Below are 27,560 nucleotides of genomic sequence, written 5' to 3'. Positions count from 1 at the left end.
ATTCCATAATTCTGTTTGTAATTTTTCAATATTATTTCCCTTTTTCGACTTGGCAAGTTTTGGTTAAGTTTTTGTATATAAGCTGTTTTGCATATTTACAAAGCTATGCCTTTTTTTTCGACTTTAATTTTTTTTAAATGACAAGACTGTTGAAAAGTCGAGCGTAGCTGTCCTCCGACGGTTTTCTTGTTATACAATACAATTTGCTTATCGCATGGTGCCTCAATTTTCCCTTGCACTTTACAGCATAATCAACATGGGTGCACACATTATTAGACAAAACTGTGCTGATATATAAAAAACCTGTTTTTACTCAACCAGACCATAGTTATGGTCCTTGACTTAATAAAAAATACACATGAACTGCTTAAGTTTGTGTTGTGTTGCATATGTCTTAAAATATTTCACCTAGAGTCATGAAACCATGTCGGTGACAGGAAATCGAGGCACCAGTGTCCTGTGGACGCAGATCTAGTTTATTAAAACATCTTCCTTTGCGATGAAACGCAAAGTACAGAAACTCGTACATTATCTTCTATACACCATGGTTTAGGTTTAAATCTCGGGGTTTCCACAAGATATATTAATCTCGGTCAAATACCTTGTTGAAACCCTCAGTTTAAAGCTCGACCATGTTTATATTATGATAATATAGTCTTTTTCTGTCCTGTAGCTGCTACTATATCTTCTTTCTAGGACAGTGCATAGTATATACAATGCATTAAATTTGTTTTTGGTTTGGTTTTGCGTGTTATCATTTACAAGTATAGATGTTTTATTTCTACACACTATCCTTCTGTTATATTTGCATGAATATCCGTAGATTGTGGTAAAGGCAAGGTGTTAGAGACAGTAGTTTCAGTTCTGGTACCAGTTATAGTCGTCAGCGCTATAGTGTTGGGATGCTGGTTTTGCAGGTAACAATGTATAAATAACTTCCATAATGTATAAATACCATGTTACTAATTTTCTGACAAAATGAAAACGATTTTTAACGGTTTTGTATTTGTACCAAAAATGGCAAAGGAAACGAAGCAAGGGCTGTATACAATTTATAAAAGATACACCACTTCTTGAAAATAGTAGCCTCACTCGTAACTTCTACTGAATAATTTCATATAATTAAAAGCATTTGTCTGTGATGTATAAAGTTGCAAAATGAAAATCCACTTAGTGAATGATCCATAATCAAGTAAAATCATGTGCTTAATTCCTGTAAAACCCGTATTATATTCTATTTAGTTTCTTGTACACGTTCTATGTACCCTGTCGCAATGTAGTTTAAAGAATGCTGGAAATGTAGAACTCGGTCATATTAAATTTATCTGCATTGGTATTTAGGAAGATCGAGTACTTTAGTCAGATTGTTGTTGTACATAGTTTCGAATTTCAAACAGAATAGTAATTGTTATAATGTACACTTTGTGAAAAGACTTTTTTTTTAAATGCTGTTAATTGAAACCTCTGGTTATAATTATATATTTTGTTACTGTTTAGATTGTGTTAAAAGTCTTCCTTATGATTTACATTTCTTTATTAGACGAAGAAGAAACAAAGGAAACGTAACTAGTACATATAGTAAGCTAAAACAAGTTGACATTCCTCATGAGATCACACATAATTCAATGACTAAGGGATTTCATCAACCAGCACGTGATCTTAATATTCATTCTCAATATTCTGATGATGACTCTAAAAGTAACGGTACGTTTAGAACTACTTCCTCGCAAAATTAATGTACCTCAAGTGAAGCTTCTGACAAAGACTTGTTAAGTGATCGTTCGAACAAAAGTACAGAAATGCTCAGAGTAAGACTTGAAACACAAATCGATATTACTGATGAGGACCAGAAAGCAATCGGTGACAAAGTGCAGAAATCAAAACATTATACCTCACGTGCAACGCCTGAAAACGATACTCGAAAAAAATATTCTAACAACCATGCAGAGATGTTGCAAGGGAGACTGAATTCAAGAGAAATAAAGGACATGAAAAAGAAATCTCAGTATTCTGAAGCGCATAGGTCGGAGCTAGGTGACGGATCTGCTACCTCAAGCGTTGTAAAAGGTGAAACTGTTGATTTAAGTATGGATGCCGCTGGTGTTTTGCCAAGGCACGGAGTTCAACGGGTGTCCTTATCGACACGCACTTCTAGAGAGAATATGGTAATTATTTTCAATACATATGTCATTATTTAGTCCCCTACTGGTTGAAAACCATTTTCAGGGACTATAGGATTGCGCTTTTCCGTCCGTCATTCCGTCCGTCCATCCGCAATTTCGTTTATGGCCCATAACTCTATCATTCATCAATGGATTTTAATATTACTTAGCACAAATGTTCTCCATAATGAAACTAGGTGTCATACGCAAAACCCGGACCCCAAGCTCAAAGGTCCAGGTCACACTTGGAGGTCAAAGATCACCAGGCTTTTTTCATGTCCGGTCCTTAAAGGGATTTTAATGTACCCCATAATAAGATGATGTGTCATGCTCAACACCCAGACCCATAGCTCAAAGGTCAAGGTCACACTTGGAGGTCGAAGGTCGATAAAGTTTTAATTCCTGTATGGTCAATAACTCTGTCATCCATGAAGGGATTTTAATATTACTTGGCACAAATGTTTTCCATAATGAGACAGCCCCTTATCCCTAACTCAAAGGTCAAGGTCACTTTCTATTCCATAACTCTGTCATCAATTAAGGGATTTTGATATTACTTGACACAAATGTTCCCCATAATGAAACAATTTGTAATGTGCAATACCCAGACCCTTAGTGCAAAGGTCAAGGTCACATCAAAAGGTCAAACGTCAATATTGATCTTTTCCAGTCCAGTCTGTAAAATATTATATGAAAGCTCATCAATTAAAAAAAATGTTGATGTCTTTTTTTTTTTAAGAATTACTCCCCTTTAGTAAGATGATTTCACTTTTTTCTCATATTTCCTCACCAATTTAAAAATGAAATGTTATCAAAATTGAAATTAAATATATTTATAGTTGTTTTAAAACACTCAACAACAGTAGATTTTGTATATGCAAATTTTAATCCAAGCGTTGTATTACAACATATTGTATGTATAGTACAATATTGTTTATACATCATTAACAGATATCAGATCATTATGTTAAACTGCAGTAGAGAAAATTAAGTGCCTTTCATTGGGAGACGTTGTATTACATGGCAATGTAGTACCTAAGAACAAAACGCTTTGATACTTATAACGTTACCTCTAATTACGTATTTATCAGTTTTGGCGACCTATCACGGCTCTTACTCCCAGCGGTCATGGTCAAGCGTTTCGAGGTCTTAGACATTTACCAAATGGCCACAAAGGCCCCGCAGCAAAAAATACAAATTATAGATAATTAGAAGTTCTTATGAAAAATACAAAAGTATTTTTCATGTATGAAAATAAATATATAAGAAAGCTGTAACTGTCATAGGAAAGAAATTGCCGTACGTAATTGTTGTAACATTATGACGTTTTGCGTGGTTTTGCATAGGTAATATGTATATATATATTTTTTTTTAAAATGTCCCTCACTCATGAATGGTTTCACACTTTCATTCGTGGTTGTGCTATTCGTGAAAATATTGTATCAGGCATTCAGTAGCGAAAGACATTCTGTTATTGCAGTATATATAGAGATATATTAATTCTGTGCTGTCTGTCACCAAAGTTTGTCAGGGCAGCTTCTTGTCATATCGAACTTTCTGTACTAAACGCGACTGCTGGTAAGCCTTGCTGAAAAAATCGATAATCTCTTAACTTTGATCGTAATCTTCCGTACATTTACGTCCATCTCTGAAATTTAGCGGGGGTCCATAAACCATGTTTTCAATAAAATCGATATTTATTGCCTTAAGCTATATCTAATTAATGGCTCAATGGACACTTGTTTTTACTGGTGGTAGAAAAACGTCAGTAAATATGTAGGCAAAAAGATCTTACTGGAGCCACGTTTTTTTCTGTCTCTCTCTTTTTTTCATAAGTTATGGAAACATATAAGAATAAGTTGCATTTAGAATTGAAAGCCGTTTGTAACGGGATACCGATGTAAATTGTCTTATCATCATAATACTTTTTTTGACATTTTTAAGATAGTCAAGAAACAAAAACTCGTGTTTATATGTTCATCATATATTCACTTTTAAAGACAGATCATTTTTAGCCTAAATCTGGAAGCCAGTGACTTTAGATTTGACATAATTATGCCATTTACTCCTTTGCAGTAGGATTATGTTACTTCGCATTATATAATTTAACATGAGCATATTATTTAAGAATCTTTATTTGTTGCGAGGTATAACTCTAAATTTGAAGTAGCCGACGAAAAGCATAATTTGTGTCATATAGGTGCAAAATACCCGTTATCAGTCCCCATCATTACAATTTATTACCCCCCTAATATGGTTTCTAGATTATTTCCGCAAAAGGTAATAAACCATTTTAAAGATATAACGAATAAATCGAATTTATCCTTCTTTATTTAATGTGTCAAAAAATCGATAATACCGATTATTGAAAAAATTGAAAGTTCAATATGTGTATATGTGGTCTGTTCGGCCAATACTATTGATCTGATTGTATTTAATCATGTACGAGCGGTTTTTTTAAATATCCGCCATTTTGAAAAATGTTTCTTTGAATATTTCTTTCTAACAAAATTTATGCTGATAATAATTAAATGCCAAATGATCAAAATATGGCAAATAATATACAGTTTGACCAAAAAGATTCTACTTGTTGCGAAAATTTGTTTTTACCCTTATTGTTGGTCTGGTAATTTCAAATATCAATTTAAGTAGACCAGGTTTATTTCTGGAATTTTCTGATTGATTTATATAATGATAAGCTACAACTGAAGTAATAGTTTTCAACAAAGAACTTAATATTAGAAGAATAAATCCAGACAAGAAGAACTAAAAAACTAAAAATATCAAAATTCACCAGCATTTAAAGGTTTTTTTTCTAAATATATTTCTTAGATGGACGGTTACCCAAACTTTTCTTTTCATTTTGATGCATTCTTGTTTGTCATAAAAGCAGCAAAACATTTCTAAAATCGTAGCAATTGATTTTTTTTTCACATTTAAATACTTTTTTCCATTGATAAAAAGTGAATGGAGTAATTATGTTAACATGTATAAATGAAAAAAAGATTAGTAAGTGACATTTATGCTTATATAATACTGATATCATAATGTATTCATATCTATAGTGACCTGTAAGACCTGAAATCCTTATAACATTTAGCGGGATATTATATGTTTCAAAAAGTACCTCCATTTCTCAATTTTACTAAATTTCAGAACTGCTTAAACAAGGGTGAAGAAAATGCCCTATAAAATTAAAACGGTAACCTTTGCTTTGTCTTAAACTAATGTTCTTCAAGCTCACAGAGTATGAAAAAAAAATAGTTGTAGAAAAATATTATTGGATTAATTTACACCAGTCCCATTATATCACTGTTTTTACACTCTATCACCATCATTTCTTTACCAATTTTTTTTAATCTTTACAAAGAATATTTTACTTATAAGAACATGTTTAAGATTAATAATGACCGATATGGCAAGTTCAGATTTTTGTGTCATTTATTTATCTAAAATGTATTATTTCACTTTGTTTATATTTCAACACCTTAATTCCTTAACCAATCCTAATCATATTTACACGTTATGTGTATACCAACGACATGTTTTTCACCTGATCAAAGTAGCAGGTTAAGAGTTGTATGCCCGTGAGTTATCAACAAATATCAGACTCTTGCACGTTCATTTCTGAAGGAGTCATTATCGCATTTACACAGAATGCGTATACTTGTAAAAATCAATGTCCAGTCAGATATTCTGATGATGTCGTACTGTTGTTTGCTCTTGATTTAGTAATCACTTCCATGTATAGTGTACAAATGGTGTAACTCTGATATTATCTACACATACATATTACAAACTTGGTATAGAATCAATGTCCAGTCAGATATTCTGATGATGTCGTACTGTTGTTTGCTCTTGATTTAGTAATCACTTCTATGTATAGTGTACAAATGGTGTAACTCTGATATTATCTACACATACAATTACAAACTTGGTATACAAAGTAATGTATGTTGTACTTAGGTCAGTTCTACATGAAACTGACCCTGAGTTAAGAGCAATGGCACCCATGTGAGAAATATAAGGCCACCATGGCTCTCGGTTTTTGATATTAGCAATTTCCCTTTCGATTTTCCAAAACAATTTACTTGTGTCATAAATATTGCACTGCGTAACATTTATGTTTTTATATCACCCAGCACATGTCTTGGAGTTTCCACGTTTTCTATTTAGCTATGCTCAGATATTGCATATTCATTCATTTCGCCATTTTAAATAAAGCGGTATGGGTAGACTTGTGCCATTTCCAAAGCAATGTCTAGTTTATTTGATGAATTTTATAATCTTCTACGATAGAGTGACCCAGGTGATGCAGATCTTACCACAAGGACAAATGTCTGTTCTGAGATAGATGATTTAGGTAGAGGAACTCAACCAGATGGAAATTACGTCCCAACAACAACACAAGCAAGCTCAGTAAGGCCACCTACTAGTAGTTCAGCTGCAGAAGGTAATATTTCCACATTAGTTTTATTATGATACATTTGACTTTTAACCCTAAGAGTATCTAACTTCATTTTAAACAAACAAATAGTTTACTAGAGTTAGTTATTGAAATAGTGAAAAAAGTTTTCATTAAAACGATAAAGGAATATTTTAGTAAACGCTCTTTTGATAATTGTCAGTGGCTCAATTAAATAAAAAAAATGTTACCTTGTCCAAAACATTTATTGATCACAACTGACTTTGAGATTACTTTTGATAGCAACTTCTCCTAGAACGTCAAGACTTAATTACATTTAACACTGGAAGCAGCTTAAAATACACATTAACATAACGCAAGTTTTATTTTAAACATGCAATCTAGATATAAATGACAAAATTTCATTTTAAAAATCAGACGACACTGAAAATATTTTATGAACATATTGCTAGGATATTAAGTCTATACGCATCAAACGCTTTTCACAAAATCTTTAATAAAGATTTAATTGTTTAGTGTTTTCTTTGCTAGTTACTGATGTTTTACTTACTTTAAATGTGTTCAACTCAAGCAAAATGTTCTAGTTTAACAAATGGTCACAGATGCCATAATAGACATTTCGTCTTATCCTTTTGTCTTATCCAAATGACCGCTCTTGTATTCAGTTTCAGTTTGGCTAGAAGTAAATACTTTTATGTCTCGTAATCTGTCATGGGACAAGTTCAAGATGGTTTACAGAAGACTGACATGTAAGTGATACTTTCACTTATTTATTGACTGTTTTATAAAGTCGTTTCCCAGTACGAACATTACTTTCGTCAAGTAATGCATTACCTTCGTCAAGTAGCTCTAATACATGATATTTAAATCAATGAGATCCTTAGGAAGCATACTACAATGCAGTCAACCAAAAAATACTAATAGTGGTTAGGACATTTCAGCAATACATACAATTGTAGGACAACGAGGTTATATGTGTGTACATGGGTGACAGATTTAAAACTGTGATAATCATTTTAAAAAAATCAGTAAATTGATTTTATTCAGGACGTTTGAACTTTTAACCCGTTATGTTACAAAGGATTTATATCCTCTTTTCGAAATGTAGAAAGTTATTTAATTTGTTTGGTACTTATAATTCTAATATGCTTGTCCCGGTTAAAACACCCTTACACTAGAATGTCGTCACGTTTACGTGCGGTGACGTCAAAGTTTTTGTTGCGACCAAGAAAGAGCGCTCCTTTATTTTATCTACTGTTTTAGATTAAGGACATTAGAATCGAAATAATTTATAACAAATCCGTGTTTTAACACTATTATACACTCGGGCGGTAATACGTCGCACAAATAATTTTACTCGGGCTGCGCCCTCGTCAAATTATTACGCCCGACGTATAACCACCCGTCGTGCATAAATAGTGATAAAACACTATTTTGCTATAAATTATTTCTTAAATAAAACTGAGTCAGTAAGTTCTATGTACAGATCGTAAAGTATGAACAAATAATTCTCAATGTTATATATCATTTTTAAGAACATCATCAACGTTACATCTTGTTTTTAGAAGAGGCAAACCTTTTTATGAACAGGTTATAAATGTTTTGACATTCATGCCAGACCTAGACATAGATCTAAATAGGTTTTGTACTCTCGCGACCAATTGTTAATGTACTAAGTGGTTTAACTGAGGCAAATTGTAGACTTGTCTATTATTTACAGAGTAATTTATTCATTTTAGGGAAGACAAATTCTGAGCTGCATGAAACAGTTGAACCGGATATGGATAATGCTCTCATTGAGGCGCATAGTAAATCTCAAGAGGCTGTGTACAAGCTAATGATTCACTGGAGACAAGCAACTCCTGATGCTGCAATAATACATGTATTTCAGGCCCTTGAGGGTTGTCAACAGAAACTTTTAAGTGAAAAACTCCAATCAGTTGTAGAGAAAACACGTGCTCCTGTCAACATAGCTTTTGGTCAAATCTCTGATAACGGACATAATGTTGTTGCAGCACCTCCACGAGGTGAACTTCCAACTTCGGATACTTTGCAATCTGTAAACATTGATACAAACGGAATAGCTGCAACTGGGCACTGTGCAAACAATTTACGGATGATGGAATTAAAAATATGAGTAGACGGCTTTCGTTGATAATAAAATATATAGCAGATATATGGGATGAAAGAAATTTGTTGTATCATCCCTTGCTGTAAAATGTACATATTTGTTGCTGTTAAACAATTCTTTTCTTGTTGTATTAAATCCAAATATTTTGTTTTTGACGTTTGGTTTTAAGTTATATTGACTGTTTCATAGGTAGATTGTTAGCTTTTTATGGTGGACAAAGATACTATATTCCCATCGAAAAGGGTGTTTTAAAGGCACGGAATAGCGCCTGGATAGAACCATCGAACTTTAGGCAAGTCAGCTGGGCTTAACTAATTGAGTAAGACTCGAACTCTAACTGTAATAGGCAAGTGATTAAAAGTCAACGATCGTAAACATTCTGCCACGGAGGTCCGGAAATAAATTATATACTAATCTACATTTCTGACGCTTACTGGGTATTTTCATAGTTTTATTGTATACTTACTAAATTTCATCCACATTTTGGGAAACTGTTTCGTTCGTAATTTACTAAAGGTTCAATAAAATCGAATTGTGCAAAAACATAATTTTATATATTTAACGACATATACTCGTTTGTAAAATGTCACAAAATACACATAAAAGAAGTGGTTTCATACAACTTGCAAACATCATTTATAATTTTTGTACATCGTATAGCGGAGTATATTTCAAAACCTGTTTTGACTGCTGGAGTGTTTCGAGATCAGATATAAACAAGATTTTCGGCGGTAAGAAATCAGTTCTAGCGATTCACTCTTTGTGGTGACCTCATTAGATTTAAATTCAATGTTTAACTTAAGAGGAATGTTATTGTAACATGTACTTCGTTACATAATAATTAATAATCTCAGTGTTGAGGAAATGTAGTTTATCAAGAGTTCTGACATATTGTTTATAAAAGATCTTTCAAGGATGAAGCCCAACATTCAGTGGTAAAACACATGTGATGAAGGGGCACAGGTTTCCAAACACTGGTTTCTCCTGGGCGAGTCGACCACGTTTTGGAAATCTTTTATGAATGTCACGTGAACTTGTAAAACATATTCGAAGATTATTTTTTTAACATATACATATTATGTTTGATTAATTCGCATGTATCTACGGCTTGTCTGCTTAATAATATGTCGTCACCAAATAAATATGTCCCGCAAATCGCACAACAGTGTCTGTTGTTGGTTTTGTATAGTAAATAGATAGGACTGACACAGAGGTGCAGATATTAACTTTTCAGTTATTGATATATGGTCAAATATCAACCCAAATTTATATTTTCCCAAGATGTTACAGGCTAAGAAAGTTATTTTGTTTCTGTCATGATTTTCCTTCCTTGCAATGTGTATTTTGGTGAGTTTTAAAGATATGTTGATAAAATGATACCATTACATCACCCGATTTTATTAAAATTTTGATATATTATTAACAACATACGTTTCTAAATGTTTGAATGTACCTTTTGTAATATGCTATATAGCGTTAAAGATGCCAAGAGGACGTCAGAAGTTTCGTGAAGTATAATTATAAGATGTTGTATAGACTAGATTATTCTTACATTTCTCCACAACTTAATCTTACAATTTAATGAATACCTAAAGTAACGAACATGACCCTGAAAAAAATTCTGCCATTTCAGATGTAGTATTTATAAACTATCAACAAATAGAGGACATTAAAAGAATATATATAAGGGAACTCAAAGGGACTTTTTTATAAATTTAAAATATTGAAAATTTACTGACTGAATAGCGAACAGTGCTGACCCTGCACTGTCACAAAGGCAAAATCGCTTCCCGTCAGTAGGCTAAAGGTTAATACCATCTTACAACTGTTGCCTATGAAAGTTGCATAATATTGCCAGTCCTTTCTATAAAAACAAGTTGGAGATGCGTCTTCCTAAGAGCTAAATTCATGAAGTCCCGTCTCACTTTATCTGAATGTAATTGGACTTTGACACAAATTGTTCCTGGTGAGCTTTTCCTATCACCCAGTGCCCGTCGCGCGTCCGGCGTCTTTGTCCGGATTTATTTCTAACAAAATAGCCACCTAAACTGTTTACTAAGTTTCAACAAAACTTCCTCGAATGTTTCTTAAGTGGACCTCCAATGAACTGCTTCAAAGAAACTTGCGTAACTGTTAAATGAATATATTTATGTTATAGATATATTAAGCTCACCTGAGAACGCAGTGTATTTGTACCACCGAGTGAAATTTGATGAAATTCGGCAAGGATATTTCTTTAGTGATCTTCTTCCAAAGTTATTCGAACTGTCCCTCTCAGCTGCATATATTTATAGCCTGTACTTACAAGATGTGCTTATAAAACACGCACGCCCCCCATTTGTCTTTTGACCAACTGACCCTAAAACCTGGGACAGGCAATCGTCCTAAGAAGTTTGACGTCTGTAGGCCAAAGCATTCTTCAATTATCAGTTGGAAACCGTCTTCAATCTCAAATTCAGTGTGACCTTGACCTTTGACTTACTGACTCTCTCAAAACATCAGAGGTCATCTACTGACCGGCCCGCCCGCTTCACTCAAAAGGGAGTGCGCAGATCTACGGATCGCGGGGTCGTGAGTTCGATCCCTGGGCGAGGCGTATGTTCTCCGTGACAATTTGATAGAAGACACTGTGTTGGAAATCATTCGTCCTCCTCTGAGTCATATGGAAAGTTCGGCAGTTACTTGCGGAAAACAGGTTTGTACTGGTACAGAATCCAGAAACACTTGATAGGTTAACTGCCCGCAGTTACATAAACTGAAATACTTTGAAAACGGCGTTAAACAACAAAAATAAATAAATAAAAACATAAAAACACACAAACATCTTCTGACCACAGACAATCATCCTGTGAAGCTTGATGCCTGTAGTCCAGAGCGTTAGCAAGAACCGTTTCCCTCTCAAGGTCACTGTGTGACCTTGACCTACTGACACTATACACTAATAGTGGTCATTTACTGACCACAAACAACTACACTAGTTTGATGCTTAATCAAAATGCATTGAAATTGTTGAAGGTTAATTCTTTAAGAAACCAATCTAGTATATGTGTATGTATAAATAATAAATGCAACTATTTGGCTGTACTTACATCCATAAATTTTGTTAGTCATTAATTTCGAAGGCAAATTCGAATGAAGAATTCTAGAACTTTGTGGATCGCAGACACTTCGCTTTGCAAGTATTTGCACTTTTAATTGGCATGCGTTAAAAATAAGGCAAAAATGTCGGAAATGTTCATGATTGTAGGAGGGTTGAGTGTAGTTTGAAATACTTTATTTATTCTTGAGGTAATCACGAAAGTTAGAACTAACACTGTAATTTTGAAGCACAAATAACTGCCATATTACAACGCGCATAATACTTTTAGAAACCAGGTACGAAAAAAAAAACGCTCCGCTGCACCTGAAGTTTACACAGAGACCTGAACATGGTTGTTGCATTGTTCAATAGGAAACGGATATGTTTAGTCCGTTATGATCGGCCGGTGACGTAAGTAAACCACAAAAGTGTGCGTGTGTTTTTTGTTGTTGTTTTTTTTTCAAAATCGAACAAGCGTCAATCATTTTTGACAATATTTGCTACATTTGATGTGTATTGAAAAAAAAACACTTTTTTTTTAAGGTGGTCAATCACATTTAAACAACATTTAATGACATTTTTTACTTTTTGTATATTCTGGTAGAGAATTTTTTAAGGAACAAAAAGACCGATTACATAGAGTTAGATTCCTATTTGAAATGTATATTTTATTATTTTTATAAAATTTTATAATTACTCCCCTTTAATATGAAAGTATATAAAAAGCTGGGTATTTCTTTTTATTTCGATACAATGTCTAGTTTTACATTTGCATTTGATAGACATATTAACTATTGAACAATCTGAACCAAAATGCAAGTTTAAAAGCTGTGTGTAGCTTCTGAATTAATTTATTTCCAATCTATCTTGGTTGCGCAACCAAGATAGGCAAAGGGAGGTAATAATAATTTTTCAAACTTGCGTTTCTAATGAATTCCATCTAAATACATAATTTTTAATGCAAATATTTTACAAATATATTACAATATGTCTAATATTTATACATTTCCTTAGGCAAAGTATGTTTATCAAATTTATACTTATGATAAAATAACTCTATCTTGGTTGGGCAACCAGGATCGGAAAATGAAATTTTAAAAATACCTCCAGTGAAAATCTAATTTGTATTAAGTGTTAAGTGAACATAAATGAGTGTAAATGATCAGATGCTAAAGTTTCCAACAAATCCGTTACATGGCACAAATCTGATTATCCACCTTTAAAACGGGTTTCTCCCGCTATGCAAAAAATGTAAACACATTTTTTTGAAAAGGATTTCTCCCGCTATGCAAAAAATGTAAACAGGGGTTTGCATCTTATATACGAAAATGTCTCAAAGTACATTTGTATCTCCACTCCATTATTTTGCTGGAACTAAGAGAGTGGGTTCATGATAACAATGTGATTAGATACGATTACATGTGTTTCTATCTACGGAAGAGCATACACGCCATAATGTTATGCTTGAGGTCTATGGGAAAAGTCTGCATGCAATACGGAAATATATACTGGACAGTCACGTGGTACAAATTAACGCGTAAATAAGGATAACATATATCATTGTTTTTCGCATTTTCCCCTTGACTGACATGTTACATTATGAAATAAAAGTATACAGTAAATGTTACAGAAGTGATGTAAGATTTAAAAAGGTAACATGTAGCTCATACTACGTATTTTGTAAGAGCTAAACTTGACTTTTCCGGGATAACTTATAGCATGATGATTATGTTTTTCTTTTATCAAACTCGGTGTAAAACGGCACAATACTAAATTGTGTCTGAATTGTTTTGCTGGAAAACCACGTGCGTAATAATAGATCGCAAAACAGTCATCATGTCAATTCTTATAAGTTCAATCTTTTGAAAAAACGAAGACAGTGGTGAAAAGAATTGATCCCGCAACAACACTAGAGATGTTTTAATATGATGGAGAACGCATTGAAATTGTAAGTAACTTTAATTATCTCTGGATTGTTTTATTAAGTATGAACAATTAAAAAAGAGTACATAGAAAATTCTTAAAATGCATTGTAATTGTATAGTGAAATGGGTATATTTCCATTTTTTTTTTGTAATTAGAAAAAAAGAGATTATTTCTAGAGAGAAGTAATAATATGTGTTAACTAGATATGATACTGATAGACCGGGTGCGAATGTAGCTTGCGTATTGGTGGATCTCGAAGTTAGTGTGACACACAATGAATGAATCAGTTGATATTAAAACATGTATCTTAATATAAAAAAATAGGATTATTAAACCTTTACATTTATAGTTAATACATGACGTATGTAACAAATCTTCGTTCCTGATGACATTTGAGGCATCTAATGGATTATATCAGGTAGAAACAAGAGCTGTCACAAATGGTGACAAATGCCCCGCAGCGCTTTGACCTGGTGACCTTGACCTATGACCTGATGACCCCAAAGTCAGTAGTGGTCGTGTACTCAATAAGTACTATCAGTATGTGATGTTTGAAGGTCCTGGGTGAAGTGGTTCGCGAGCAAAGTGCCTTCATGCAAGAAATTAACGTTGTGACGAACGAACTAACTGCCTAACGAACGAAGGAACGAACGGACTAAGTTTTAATGCTACATTACAGAAACCACTTGACCTTTACAAAATTCACGTTTTACACCACATATAGTGTGGACGCAAAAGAGTTTAAAAAATAAACCCAAGTTAATGTAGGATTAAAAACGCAGTCTGAACACGGTATAAGTTATACAATGTATAACGAAATACATGCAGTCAATGACATAGGCCTAGTTTCCGAACGATTAAGCTAGCCTAGCCTACTGTGTGAATTTCGGGCTGCTTTATAATTTACTGGCATCATATTATATAGCTCACGGTCAGTATTAGACATACATACTTCTAGTGCATAATTGTTCAAAAGTATGGTTTAGACGCAATATCTCTTGCCTACCCAGTGGGGAATATGCGCGGATCCAGCCAATTTTCTCAGAGGGGGTCCGACCCCCCCCCCCCCCCCCCCCCCCCCCCCCCCCCACACACACAACCCCTCTAAAAAAAATTTGAAATTTAGCAATTCATTTTCTGCATTCTGGTGCATTCTAGGAGCATTTAAGAACACCTTTTCACTGCAATTCTAATATACCCATTATTTTCACAGTTTTATGGGCTAACCTGTAAAATTTTGGGAAAATGATAAAATCAAGTTTTCTTGAAGGTAAAATTCTTAGTTTCTTTTAGATGATTAATAAGATTAATAAAACTATGAATTATGTCGGGGTCGTATGTAGCAGCAGTCGCATGTACTTTAAATGCGGCCCTAATGTTGTCTTTTTATCATATTTTCTTTCCATCTTGTCTCCTTTCCTTTTTTAAGGATTTTCCAGAGGGGGTCCGGACCCCCGGTCCCCCCCCCCCCCCCCCCCCCCCCCCCCCCCCCTCACCCTGGATTCGCGAATGGGGAAAGACTATATCTAGATCTAATAATATGTCACTGGCTATAGATATAGATGAGAATTTTTTGCACACAGAACCGTTTCCGGTTATTTTAACTGTGCAGACTAACCCTTCTCCCTACTCAAGGCAGTTTAGGACAACTAACGATTCTAGCTTAGGTAGTATATTGTTATTAATAATAAGTTTGATGAAAAATTGAATAGATCTAGACCTAAATCTACCTTGATAGAACTTTGATCTTTGTTCCCTGTAGCAGAATTTTTTTTACATTACGTAACCTTACAAATGATAAAACCAAATAGGAAGTTTGTTGTTGCAGAGCCTCGCTAACCATCGGATTGGGAATTCCAATCTGCATCTATAAACAATGAAAGATAATTTATAATTATAATCTTTCATTTAGGAAAAGATAAGCTTCGCGTGCGTATACTGACGTCATAATTCAACGTAATATTATGACGTCAAATTGTTTGTAAATCCGCGGTAGGTATGAAATTCATGAATTTTGGTTTTCCATTTAAAGCTGCCCCTCGGATTTGGGAAAACCAGGTCATACACAGGTAGAGGTTATATATCTATCAAATTAAAAGATCAAGTTGTTTTATGTTTTAGGCTGAACATTTGCGAATGTGTATTGATTTGAAAATAACGCATATTTGATTGTTTTATAACTATATATATTTCTGATGCTGAATGGTTAGTTTATTGTCATATAGAACATGTGCGAAGTCCGAAGTAAAAGTTTGCTCTGGGCATGATGCGTGAACGGTCATTTGCTCTATTTATAGTACCTGTGGATCATAGTTCATTTAGAATCCCGCACAATTGTACATTATGGAAAGTAGTTTATATTCAAAAATACCTTTTTGCTGATGTTAAAGTTGAATTATTTATTGTGCACCATTACATTTCAAGGCCCTAATAGATTTCTTTGTAAATTGTGAAAAAAACATTAGTTGCATAAAAAAGAGATCAATAAAAACAAGCATAAAATATGAAAATTATCAACGAACTTGGGTAGTCTATATATAGTCGCAACTTGACCACGATGGTTGACCTTAGGCTGATTATTCATATCGATTATTTCATTGTAGAAATAAGGGGTGCTTAGGGTAGCTGTGTATCTAAATTCATGAATGCAAAGAGAGGAATCGTTTTACGTACACTCCTTTTCAATAATAGGTTGTTAATTGCTCATTATGTATTATAATACAAAGGTCAACCATCGGGGTCAAGTTGCGTCCACTTTACTAGATGTCAAGTTGCATCGGAGTGTATTTATAAATCATCAAAATGTGGGAAACCTCCGTCCATGCATGGCGGCCATAGCTTGCTCCAGAAGGTAATGGATTAAATTTCAGATTCCATTTAATAGCATGCGTTTTGATAAAATGTAAACATTACACAGTTTAACTGTAGTCATTAAAAATTATGAGCAGGTATTTTGTGAACCAGTGAGTAGCTTTGTAGATGGCAAAAATCAGTATCTACTTTCTGTTTAAATAGCGGTGGGGTGTTTGTAAGTCTGGCACCGTGTAAAATATGGAGTGGAGTCATGGAGTGAAGTCTGGAGTCGATTTTGGAGTCAATTTTGGAGTCAAATTTGGAGTCGCTTTTGGAGTCAATTTTGGAGTCAAATTTGGAGTCAGTTTTGGAGTCAAAAAAAAAACTGACCTCAACAACATTAATTGAACTATTTCAATAGTTAATAAAACCTAAAAAGTCATTAAATGATCCTACGTTTATATGTCACCTCCAAATAATTATCCACATAAGTATTTCACACTTACATGTACTAGTAAACTGTTGAATCATGAATGGGCTCAATATCATACTCCTCTAGAAATAACAATAACAGTTACTGATGTTTTCTCAAATGACCCTTATCAGATTGGTAAGAATAACTTACCATTACATTGGATAGTTAGTTACAACAAGTCACTCTCTACTTTATGACAGATCTCTACAAAATTCTGCTGGAGAAGGTACTGGTACAGCACCTCAGCATGATATCTCATTCTTATCAGGACTTGACCCCTAGTTCCTTCATGGTTTGTTATTTATGATGTTGGATCAGATGTTGCCTGAAGATTACTCAGAGAGAATTGATAAACATGTCTTACCTGAAATGTGAAATAATGAGAAAGTATTGTTTTAAGTTTTTAAAATGAATCCGGAAAATGAAAACAAGAAAAAAAACTTAGGTAATTAAATATTTACTATCTACTACAAACGGCATAATATAATGAGACACATAATAAGACATGATATTACTTGATGAAATTAATGAAGGATAGAATACTGTGTGTTATGCATATGTTTATAATAGACAATAGTACAATTAACAAAAAAAAAAAATACATTTGCACTAGTCTGGTTCTTGATCCGTCTGCTCATTCCATACAAAATTTGCTTTCAAACCATATTCGAGTAAGACAAATTGTTAAAGAACTATATGAATTCTGATCAACTTCATGCCTGTGCAGGCCATTCTCGCATACAAGAGCTCTACCACCGTTCTCGGGTACCATGTCGAACATCAGATGAATGAGAATAGTGCAGGCTGATCTAGTTCGATGCAAATGCAGTAAACTATGTAGGTTTTCTCATGATGTGGCTCAACTATGAATAAAGACAAAACATCTGCGTTTTTAAAGATTTGCATTTTGTAAATTTTAAGTTCAGACTGTTAAATAGTAAACATGTAAATAGGTCTGCCTTCTGCAAACAATGCAGACCATGATCAGCCATGGTCTTCGCTGGTCAAAATCCAAGTTTATAAACGATACCTATATCAAATAATGAATGGCGTATTGAGAAAATAACAAGGTCAGAATTTATAAATTTCCATGTTATTCTCGAGTCAGCTATAAAGATTGCAGGCGAGAAGCCAGGACCTTGTTCATAGTATGAAGGGGTGGTGTTGGGGGTACGGGGGTATCCTCCCCCAAGAATTTTTTAAAATGAGAACAGCAAGTGGTGCATTTTGGGTATATTTGAAGTAAATACAGTGAACGTAAACCTTGTTCTTTTTAGCTCACCTGAGCAATGCTCAGGTGAGCTTTTCTGATCGCTCAATGTCCGGCGTTCGGCGTCCGTCGTCTGTCGTCTGTCGTCCGTCGTCTGTCAACATTTAGCTTGTGTATGCGATTGAGGCTGTATTTTTCAATTAATCTTCATGAATATTGGTCAGAATGATAACCTTGATGAAATCTAGGCCGAGTTTGAAAATGGGTCATCTCGGGTCAAAAACTAGGTCACTAGGTCAAATCAAAGAAAAACCTTGTGTATGCGATAGAGGCTGTATTTTTCAACTAATCTTCATGAATATTGGTCAGAATGATAACCTTGATGAAATATAGGCCGAGTTCGAAAATGGATCATCTCGGGTCAAAAACTAGGTCACTAGGTCAAATCAAAGAAAAACCTTGTGTATGCGATAGAGGCTGTATTTTTCAATTGATCTTCATGAATATTGGTCAGAATGATTGCCTTGATGAAATCTGGGCCGAGTTCGAAAATGGGTCATCTCGGGTCAAAAACTAGGTCACTAGGTCAAATCAAAGAAAAACCTTGTGTATGCGATAGAGACTGTATTTTTCAATTATTCTTCATGAATATTAATCAGAATGATTGCCTTGATGAAATCTAGGCTGAGTTCGAAAATGGGTCATCTCGGCTCAAAAACTAGGTCACTAGGTCAAATCAAAGAAAAACCTTGTGTATGCGATAGAGGCGGTATTTTTCAATTGATCTTCATGAATTTTGGTCAGAGTGATTACCTTGATGAAATCTAGGCCGAGTTCGAAAATGGGTCATCTCGGGTCAAAAACTAGGTCACTAGGTCAAATCAAGGAAAAACGTTGTGTATGCGATAGAGGCTGTATTTTTCAACTGATCTTCATGAAATTTAGCCAGAATGATAACCTTGATAAAATCTAGGCCGAGTTCGAAAATGGGTCATCTGGGGTCAAAAACTAGGTCACTAGGTCAAATCGAAGAAAAACATTGTGTATGCAATAGAGGATGTAGTTTTCAATTGAACTTCATGAATTTTAGTCAGAGTGATTGCCTTGATGAAATCTATTTCGAGTTTGAATATGGGTTATCTGAGGTCAAAAACTAGGTCACTAGGTCAAATTAAAGAAAAATCTTGTGTATGCGATAGAGACTGTTTTTTTCAATTGATTTTTATGAAATTTGGTCAGGATGATTGTCTTAATGAAATCTAGGTCGAATTTGAATATGATTCATCTGAGGTCAAAAACTAGGTCACTTGGTCAAATCAAAGAAAAAACTTGTATATGTGATAGAAGCTGTATTTTTCAATTGATCTTCATGAATTTTGGTCAGAATGATTGCCTTGATAAAATCTAGGTCGAGTTTGAACATGGGTCATCTAGGGTCAAAAACTAGGTCATATCATAATCTAAGAAAATGCTTGTTTTATCACAAGAGACCAATTTTTTGGTCCAATCTTAATGAAAATTGGTCAGAATATTTGTTTCCATGAAATCACTAGGTCAAACATGTTTTACACTGTTATGGTGTGTTTCTTAGGTGAGCGACCTAGGGCCATCTTGGCCCTCTTGTTTTTTGTTTGTTTTGTTTTTAATAAATTTCATACAAAATGTATTATTTTAGCAGACCTACACACATGTGAAAGAGACATTTTTATTACAGATATTTTTCAGTACATATAATAGGATCGAGCCAATATGCACCCTAAAACAGAGCAAATCACCTATCCCTTTTCTATACAAACTGACCGATCATTTGGTCCAATCTCTAAAAACATTGGTTTAAAAAACGCAGGCTTTTGTTGTAACTTTAAAATAAATCAACAAAGGCATATTGATGGGCGATATCGAAAAAATGTTCTAAGTGTTTATTTAGAATTATTGCTATTACGTTCCCTTTCACGTTAACCCTGCAATAACCCTCGTTGTTTTTTGTAGTTTGGAAATTTCTATGCTTAATTTAATGGTTTGATCAGATTTCTACAGACGTTCTTATGAAAACAATGCTAAAGACCGAACAAGATCTGTAGAGAGGCTGATATCTTTGAATTCTTTCTTCGTGAAATAAATGCTACTTGAAATTATAATATCCAAAGTGTTTCTGGGACTTTAATACCCTTGGTAAACCATAATATTACCAATAATGACATGACCATTGTCTTAAAACACAGACTTTAACAGAAATTTTATAACCAGGAAAACCGTGATGAAAACAGTTATAACCAGTGTTGTTGTTTTTTTTCCTCGACCATAAAATCAAGGAATTCCATTCCTAAATTCACCACAAAAATGATAATAATAATTAATATAGACCAAACACTTCAGTAACATTAAGCATCAATGAGACTCCACTCACAAAATCCCTTAACATTTAAAAAAAATCCTGCTTGAGAGGCCACATAAAATTAGAGACCATTTGTCTTAAGACCCATTTTATCAATCAAGACTGTTTCAGTAAGAGACAATTACATATATTTAGTGACTACAGGCCTGAGAGAAATCACCCCCATGCCTCCAATCCAAAAATGGCTCCAAAAAATACTCCACTCCAAATTTGACTCCAAAATCAACTCCAAAACTGACTCCAAAATCGACTCCAAATTTGACTCCGAAAAAGACTCCACTCCAAAATCGACTCCAAATTTGACTCCAAAAAAAGACTCCACTCCAAATTTTACTCCAAAATTGACTCCAATATTGACTCCAAAATCGACTCCAGACTCCACTCCACCACTCCACTCCATATTTTACACGGTGCCTGTAAGTCTTCAGCATGTGGGAAATATGTAGGCCTATGCACGCAACTTAATATGCTAGTTCTTTGACGTAATCCATTTGATATCTAAAAATTAACTTTGTCAGAAACTAGGCCAACGGTGGGTGATGTCTCGTAAGTGTCATCGACGCAAACGAAACTACGATGGTGAAAAGTCAAAACCATGATGATGAAAACACGAAACTACGAATGTTAAAAGAAGTTACAATGAAACTACGATGGCGAAATCCGACTTTTCAACATCGTGGTTTCGTTGTTTAGACTTTTCACCATCCTACTTTCGATATTACATCATAGTACTTTATACTGAGTTTTAACTGATCAAATGCAAGTATATATACTTTGATACTGCAATGTATACAAACTAATTCAATATAAATATACACGGCTACCCTAAGCACCCTTGATTACTATAATGAAATAATCGATATGAATAATCAGCCTAAGGTCAACCATCGCGGTCAAGCTGCGACCACTTTTCTTTTTATACCTATCGTAGTTACCTGATGCATGGATGCGCATGCGCACAAGTCTGTTTACCATTACACGATGTAGAACGTAATCATGTTGTCTAAAGATGAATCTTTTTTGTACATACATGTATAAATATCATACATATTTCGATCTTCATGAATTGGAGACTGGATCCAATGTTCTTGCATACCAGGTAAGACGGGGATTTGCGAGTAGTATAGTAATTGTTTGTGCGAAAACAGTATAACCCCATTTAACATTCAGTCCCCGGTCCGAACTGACCAATGCCGGACAATTTAAAACCAAAAAATAAACAAGTTTTCATAGTACTATATGAAAACCTGTAGTAAAATATGATTAAACACTTCCACCAAATATTTGTCAAAATCCTACCACGGAAACATGGTCAGTTTAACCTCACTTAACCTCTTATCCCTATAAATTTTAACGACACCGGTGTCGTTTTCTTTAACAAGTTTATCAATCAATATCGTTTGTGAAGCGACGAGTTTAAACAAATATTGGCTCAATGTAAAGCGACACCGGTGCCGCTTTATTGGATTTATTTTCATTCATAAAACCGATATGTTTACATTTGTAGTACAATTCGTTTAAACTTCCTTGTGATCGATTTACGTTTTACAGCTGATTTAATATAAGTGTCATAGGTAAATCAAGTGCATTTTTTAAAAATGATAATGTGGGAAACCACAAATTCAACCAATCAAAAGCCTGCCATTTTTCTGCCACGAAGGCAGCAAACTGTCATTTGCTTTTACTTTGGCCGAATCTTTGGCAGAACTTTGGCAAAACTTTGGCAGATTATTTTTATTAATAAAATGTAATGTATTTGATCTTATTTTCAATTAGTAAGTATATTATTAGGGTACACATAGTAATTAAAACTTTAATTAAGCTTTTAATCCAAAAGTTTGTTTCCATCATAAGATACAGGTTCATCTGATATGTAGAACTTGATGTAACTACCCATCAAAAGCATAAATGTTACTTCTGTAGATGCTGAATCGTCATAAGGATGAATATCAAACATTGTCCCTTGTTTTAGATAAATTTTAATTTTTTTCTTATACATAGATATTAACTGATCAGTGTCAAAGTCCTCGGCTGTCTCAGCTGTTATATTTACATTATCAAATATATCAAAAAATAAAACATCATCCTGAGGCCTATAATTTCGCCACCTAAATATAAAATGTGATATTGGGCTTTTAGTCGGTTTATCCGGTTCATCTATAGGACTTGTACCCTTTAATAAAATCTTAATATCTATTATATAAGTTCCGGTTTTTCTGACTATAAACACACCACTCAAAAGCATATCTAGTACATCTATTTTATATTTTTGGTCTATGAGTATAAAATCTTTATAATCTACGATAATTCCAGGTCTTATTTCAAATATATTTAAATAGTTCAGATCGGCCATATTTTTATATGTTGAATATATCCAGGCACCACGACGGTCAAAATACTTTTTCATTTGTATGTAATCAAAAGTATGATTATAATAGTATTCAAAGAGAAACACTTCACGTCCCACTTCCTCCAGCCTTTTTTCTATTTTCCTGTCTTTCTTTTTAAGTTTAAGAATTATTTCAGCTAAATCATCAAGTCGTTTTGTTGTAGCAACTTCAGAAGCAGATAGATTGTCAACAGTATTCTTTGTTCTAGCTAATTGTGTTTCTTGTTTTAAGAAAACATTTTTTACTTTTGTAATTTCTTGGGTATTAGTGGTAATTTCTTCAACATTAGCGGTTATTGCTTTAGTATTAGCAGTAATTACTTGGGTATTAGCAGTGATTGATTCTCCTTGTTTAGCTGATATTTCAATTACAGAGTCCAAATCATTTATTATTATTTTAATTTTATCATTAAATTCATTAATATCTTTTTGTAATAAACCTTTAAGTTTACTTAACTCTTCGTACTTTATATTGTGACTTGCATCAACATTATTAATCAGGTCTATAAGTTGTTTCTTCAAATTTTCTAGCTGATTAGCAATTATGTTAATTGCTTCAGTATTAGCAGTAATTAACTCTCCTTGTTTAACTGATTTTTCAACTACAAAGTCCAGTTCATTTTTATGTTCTTCAACTTTAGCATTAAATTCATTAATATCTTCTTGTAATTTTTTTGTAATATTACTTAAGTCTGCATACTTTAAATTGTGACGGTTGTCAACAATACTAATCCAATTTCGAATTTGTTTTTTAAAGTCATCTATTTTAGAATTTAGCTCTTTTTTAAAATCCTCTAATGCTGTGTCATGATCATCACCTCTTTGTGAAGCTGCCTTTTCCAATTCAGATTTATATCTTCAAGTTTATTTGAAATTAATTCTAATAAATCTTTATGCTTATTTTCAGTTTCAGTATTTAGTTTATTTATTTCTGTTCTGATTTCTAACTGATACAATATTTTGTAACTTTTTTCTCAGCTTCAATAATCTTGTCTTTTAGTTCTTCATGTTTAATCATACTATCTTTTAATTCTTGAATTTGGGTGAATAAAATGTTTAAATTAACTCGAAATACTTCTTTTATGTTGTCATCTGTCAAATCAGATTTCTCTTCAAGTTCTTTAATAGAATCAACCATAGCTTTCATTTCTTTTTCAATTTTATCTTGTAATTGATTAATTAATAATGAATTCTTTTTAAAATCTTTTGTTAATTCTTCAATATTCTTTACTTCTGCTTCTAGTGTCTGTTTTATAGATTTGATGTCTTCAAGATTATAGTCATCTATTACACTTTGAACTTTTTTAAACATAAATCGTCTTGAAACTACATCGGTGGATTTATCTGGATTTCCTAGGTTGATTATTTTATTACCTCCCATATCTAATGCTCTGTTCATTGTGTTATCAAGTTCCTTATTTCTGTGAAGATATGATTCCATGTCCTTTCTCAGCTTTTTGTATTGTTTTTTAGTAGCATAATCACTTAAATCAATATCAAATTTAACTTTACTTAAAACTTTCAGGTTCACTTATTTGTTCTATATTATTAAAAACTCCCATTATATAATTATTATATATTACCAGTAAAGTTTTTTCTTAAAAACTTCCTTGGTTTGTCAATATATAAGAAATCATATTTTTGATTTGTTGCATTAGCAAATGAATCACGATCTATATTTTGTTCATTACAAATCCTATCATTTTCCGTTTTACCTGGACTTTCAAATAAAATATAATGTGAACAGTTAATTCGAATATCTTTTGGTGTTTTATAGTAAGACTGACTTAAATAAATAACACAACAGTTTTTGTGACGTCCTTGAATAAAGTATTTTGTTATATCATTTTGAACTTTTTTATCTTCACATACAAAATCATCAAATAATACTACTTTTTGTTTTTCTGATTCAAGATTCTCACAAGGTTCAATTTGGTTGGGATCAGCTGAATATTCAAGTATTTCATTTGGATCTACTTTAATTTTTTTTGCAATTTGGCTTAAGTTGTTAATTAAATCTTGATATTTAGATTGTTCTAGGTTTTTAGCATACAAGTATAATTTATCATAATATATAAGAGGTTTTCGAAGTATATGCATTAATGTATTTGTTTTTCCAGATCCAGAAGATCCACATATTAACATTCTAAAACATGAATCTGGCATAAAAGGATAATATTGTTTAAAGTTATTGGATTTATCACTTTTTGTATCATAATTTGGAATTTCCATTTATATAATATTATTTTACATTATTTTACAATATCTTACATTATTTTACATTATTTTACATTATCTTACATTATTATATAAATGCAATCAAAACTTAATGAAATAAGAATAAGAAAAAACTTAGTCGGGCAAAAGATGAGAGCTCTTAGAGAAGAAATAATGAGAGAAAAAATTAAGAAAGCTACAAATCGGGATATGTACACTGAAATTTATAAACCAATTACTGAAAAAATAGAAAGTCAAAAAGAACAATTATCAAGTCAGTTAAAAGCATTACCTGGAATAAAACAACAATTAGCGTTACTTCCAAAAAATATATCAGAAGATTTGACACAAGGTATTGCTGAATTAACTAAAGGAATGCAAGAAGAATCTAAAAAAACAACAAACTTTAAAACCGGCTCCTTATACATCAATAGATTGGGGAGATGAACCAGCTGGATGGGTTCCTCAAGATGAACTTAAAAGATTAGAAGATTACGGAAGAGAAAAGATGGGAATAACTGAAGAATCAGAAGAATTTCCTGAAATTGTTGAGACAAGACCGAAAGAAAAGGAAATACCTACAGTAGATTTAGATGCTTTTCTGGATAATGATGTTTTAGAAGAATATAAATATTTCAAACCGTCTGAATTATTTGACTTTTTAACTGCAGATGAATCTAATTCAGATAAAATAAGTAAAGACGATCTTGAAGTTACAATAGATGGTGTTACTGAAAATATTAGAAAATTAAATGGTTCAATAACTGGCAAATCAAATTCAAAAGATCCAAATAAACAAGAAAAAGTAAAAGAATTAAAACATGATCGAGATGAACTCATAAAGTACAAAGACCGGTTAAATAATATTCTTGGTATGGCTTCTACATATGGACAAGGAATAAAACATCATAACCCATATAAAGTTTCGCCAAATGGACAATATGGTAATTTAATTATTAACTTAAATAAACTTTATGGTCAAAATAAATTAATTGCTAAGGATAGAATAACTGGAAAGGAAGTAATTAACACTAAAGTAGATGATGATTTAATTGATTTGATTAATAAAAGATATAACAATAATAAAAAGCATTCAATTCATTCAAGAAAAATATTCAAAGAATTAACAGAAAAGTCAGGATTGCCTATCAATAAAAGATCTATGAAATTTAAAAAAGTAATTAGAGGACAAGGTTATGACGTTTGTCCATGTAATCCAAAAGAATTGGTTAATGACTTGGAGTTAATTTGTGGTTCAATTGATGCTGGAAATAATAATGAAGAACTAAAAAATGAAGGTATTAGAATAATTGATGAACTATTAAAAATGAATTCACTCTTACCAGAACAACATGAAAAGTTATATAAAAATTATTTTTCTTGAATTTAGTTTTTAATTATATATAAATGGAACAAAAAATAGTATTAAGTTCTGAAACAGTTAAAGATGATAACAAAAATACTCCGAGTGATTTTACAATTAGATTTAGTCGTTCTTTAATTTTAGATAAAAATAAAACTTATGTTGTTGGTTTGGATAGTATTAACACTATGACCTATTCTTGGCATAATATTAGTGATGAATATGATAATAAAAGAATTCGTTATAATAATGGTAAAAATAATGCACGGAGGGGCACCTGGGGTCTTCCTCCACCATTAAAGCTGGAAAGTCGCCATATGACCTATCATGTGTCGGTGCGACGTTAAATCCAAAAAAAAAAAAAAAAAAAAAAAAAAAAAAAAAAAAAAAAAAAAATAATAATGGTAAAGATTGGAAAGATATCATATTTACAAATGGTTCTTACAGTTACACAGATATTAATAATTATATTAGGGAAATATTAATAAGTAATGGTGATTATGAATTTGATAAATCAGAAATTGCTCCAATAAGTTTGGAATTTGATTTAAGTAGTTTTAAGATTTTGATTTCAATTACAGATAATTTTAAGTTGGATTTAAGAATGTCAAATTTTCATACATTGCTTGGATTTGAGAAAAAAAATTAAACAATACTGAATGGGGAACTAAAACACCAAATATAACTAACTCTGTGGATACAATTTACATTCATTGTGATCTTATTGATAATTCACTTTGTTGAGGGTAATTTCAGTGATATTATCTATGCTTTAAGTACTGCAGATTTAACAAGAGCTTATCCTTTTACAAAGAACCACAAAGAGTTGATATTCTGAAATTAATAAATATATTATAAATTCAATTAGAATATATATTACAGATGTATTTGGTAGAATAATTAATTTTAATGAGGCTGAAACAAGTTTTACACAAATTTTTTTAAAAGAAATTAATTAAAACTAAAGTTTTAAAACTTTAATTAAAACTTTTAT

General features: G+C 32.6%; 1 protein-coding gene across 1 annotated transcript; it reads left to right on the top strand.

The window, feature by feature from the left end:
• The first annotated feature begins 119 nt into the window (after positions 1-119).
• On the top strand, positions 120-9,869 carry LOC123554304 (uncharacterized). The gene is made up of 5 exons (XM_045344364.2): positions 120-917; positions 1,541-2,165; positions 6,462-6,615; positions 7,254-7,337; positions 8,328-9,869. The coding sequence occupies exons 2-5, from the start codon at positions 1,800-1,802 to the stop codon at positions 8,723-8,725; spliced, it is 1,002 nt and encodes a 333-aa protein (XP_045200299.2). The 5' UTR covers positions 120-917; positions 1,541-1,799; the 3' UTR covers positions 8,726-9,869.
• Positions 9,870-27,560: the final 17,691 nt, after the last annotated feature.

Source organism: Mercenaria mercenaria, unplaced genomic scaffold (assembly GCF_021730395.1).
Source record: "Mercenaria mercenaria strain notata unplaced genomic scaffold, MADL_Memer_1 contig_862, whole genome shotgun sequence".
NCBI classification, from domain to species: Eukaryota; Metazoa; Mollusca; class Bivalvia; order Venerida; family Veneridae; genus Mercenaria; species Mercenaria mercenaria.
The sequence above is the reverse complement of the archived record's forward strand: the minus strand, read 5'-3'. Positions and strand labels throughout refer to the sequence as shown.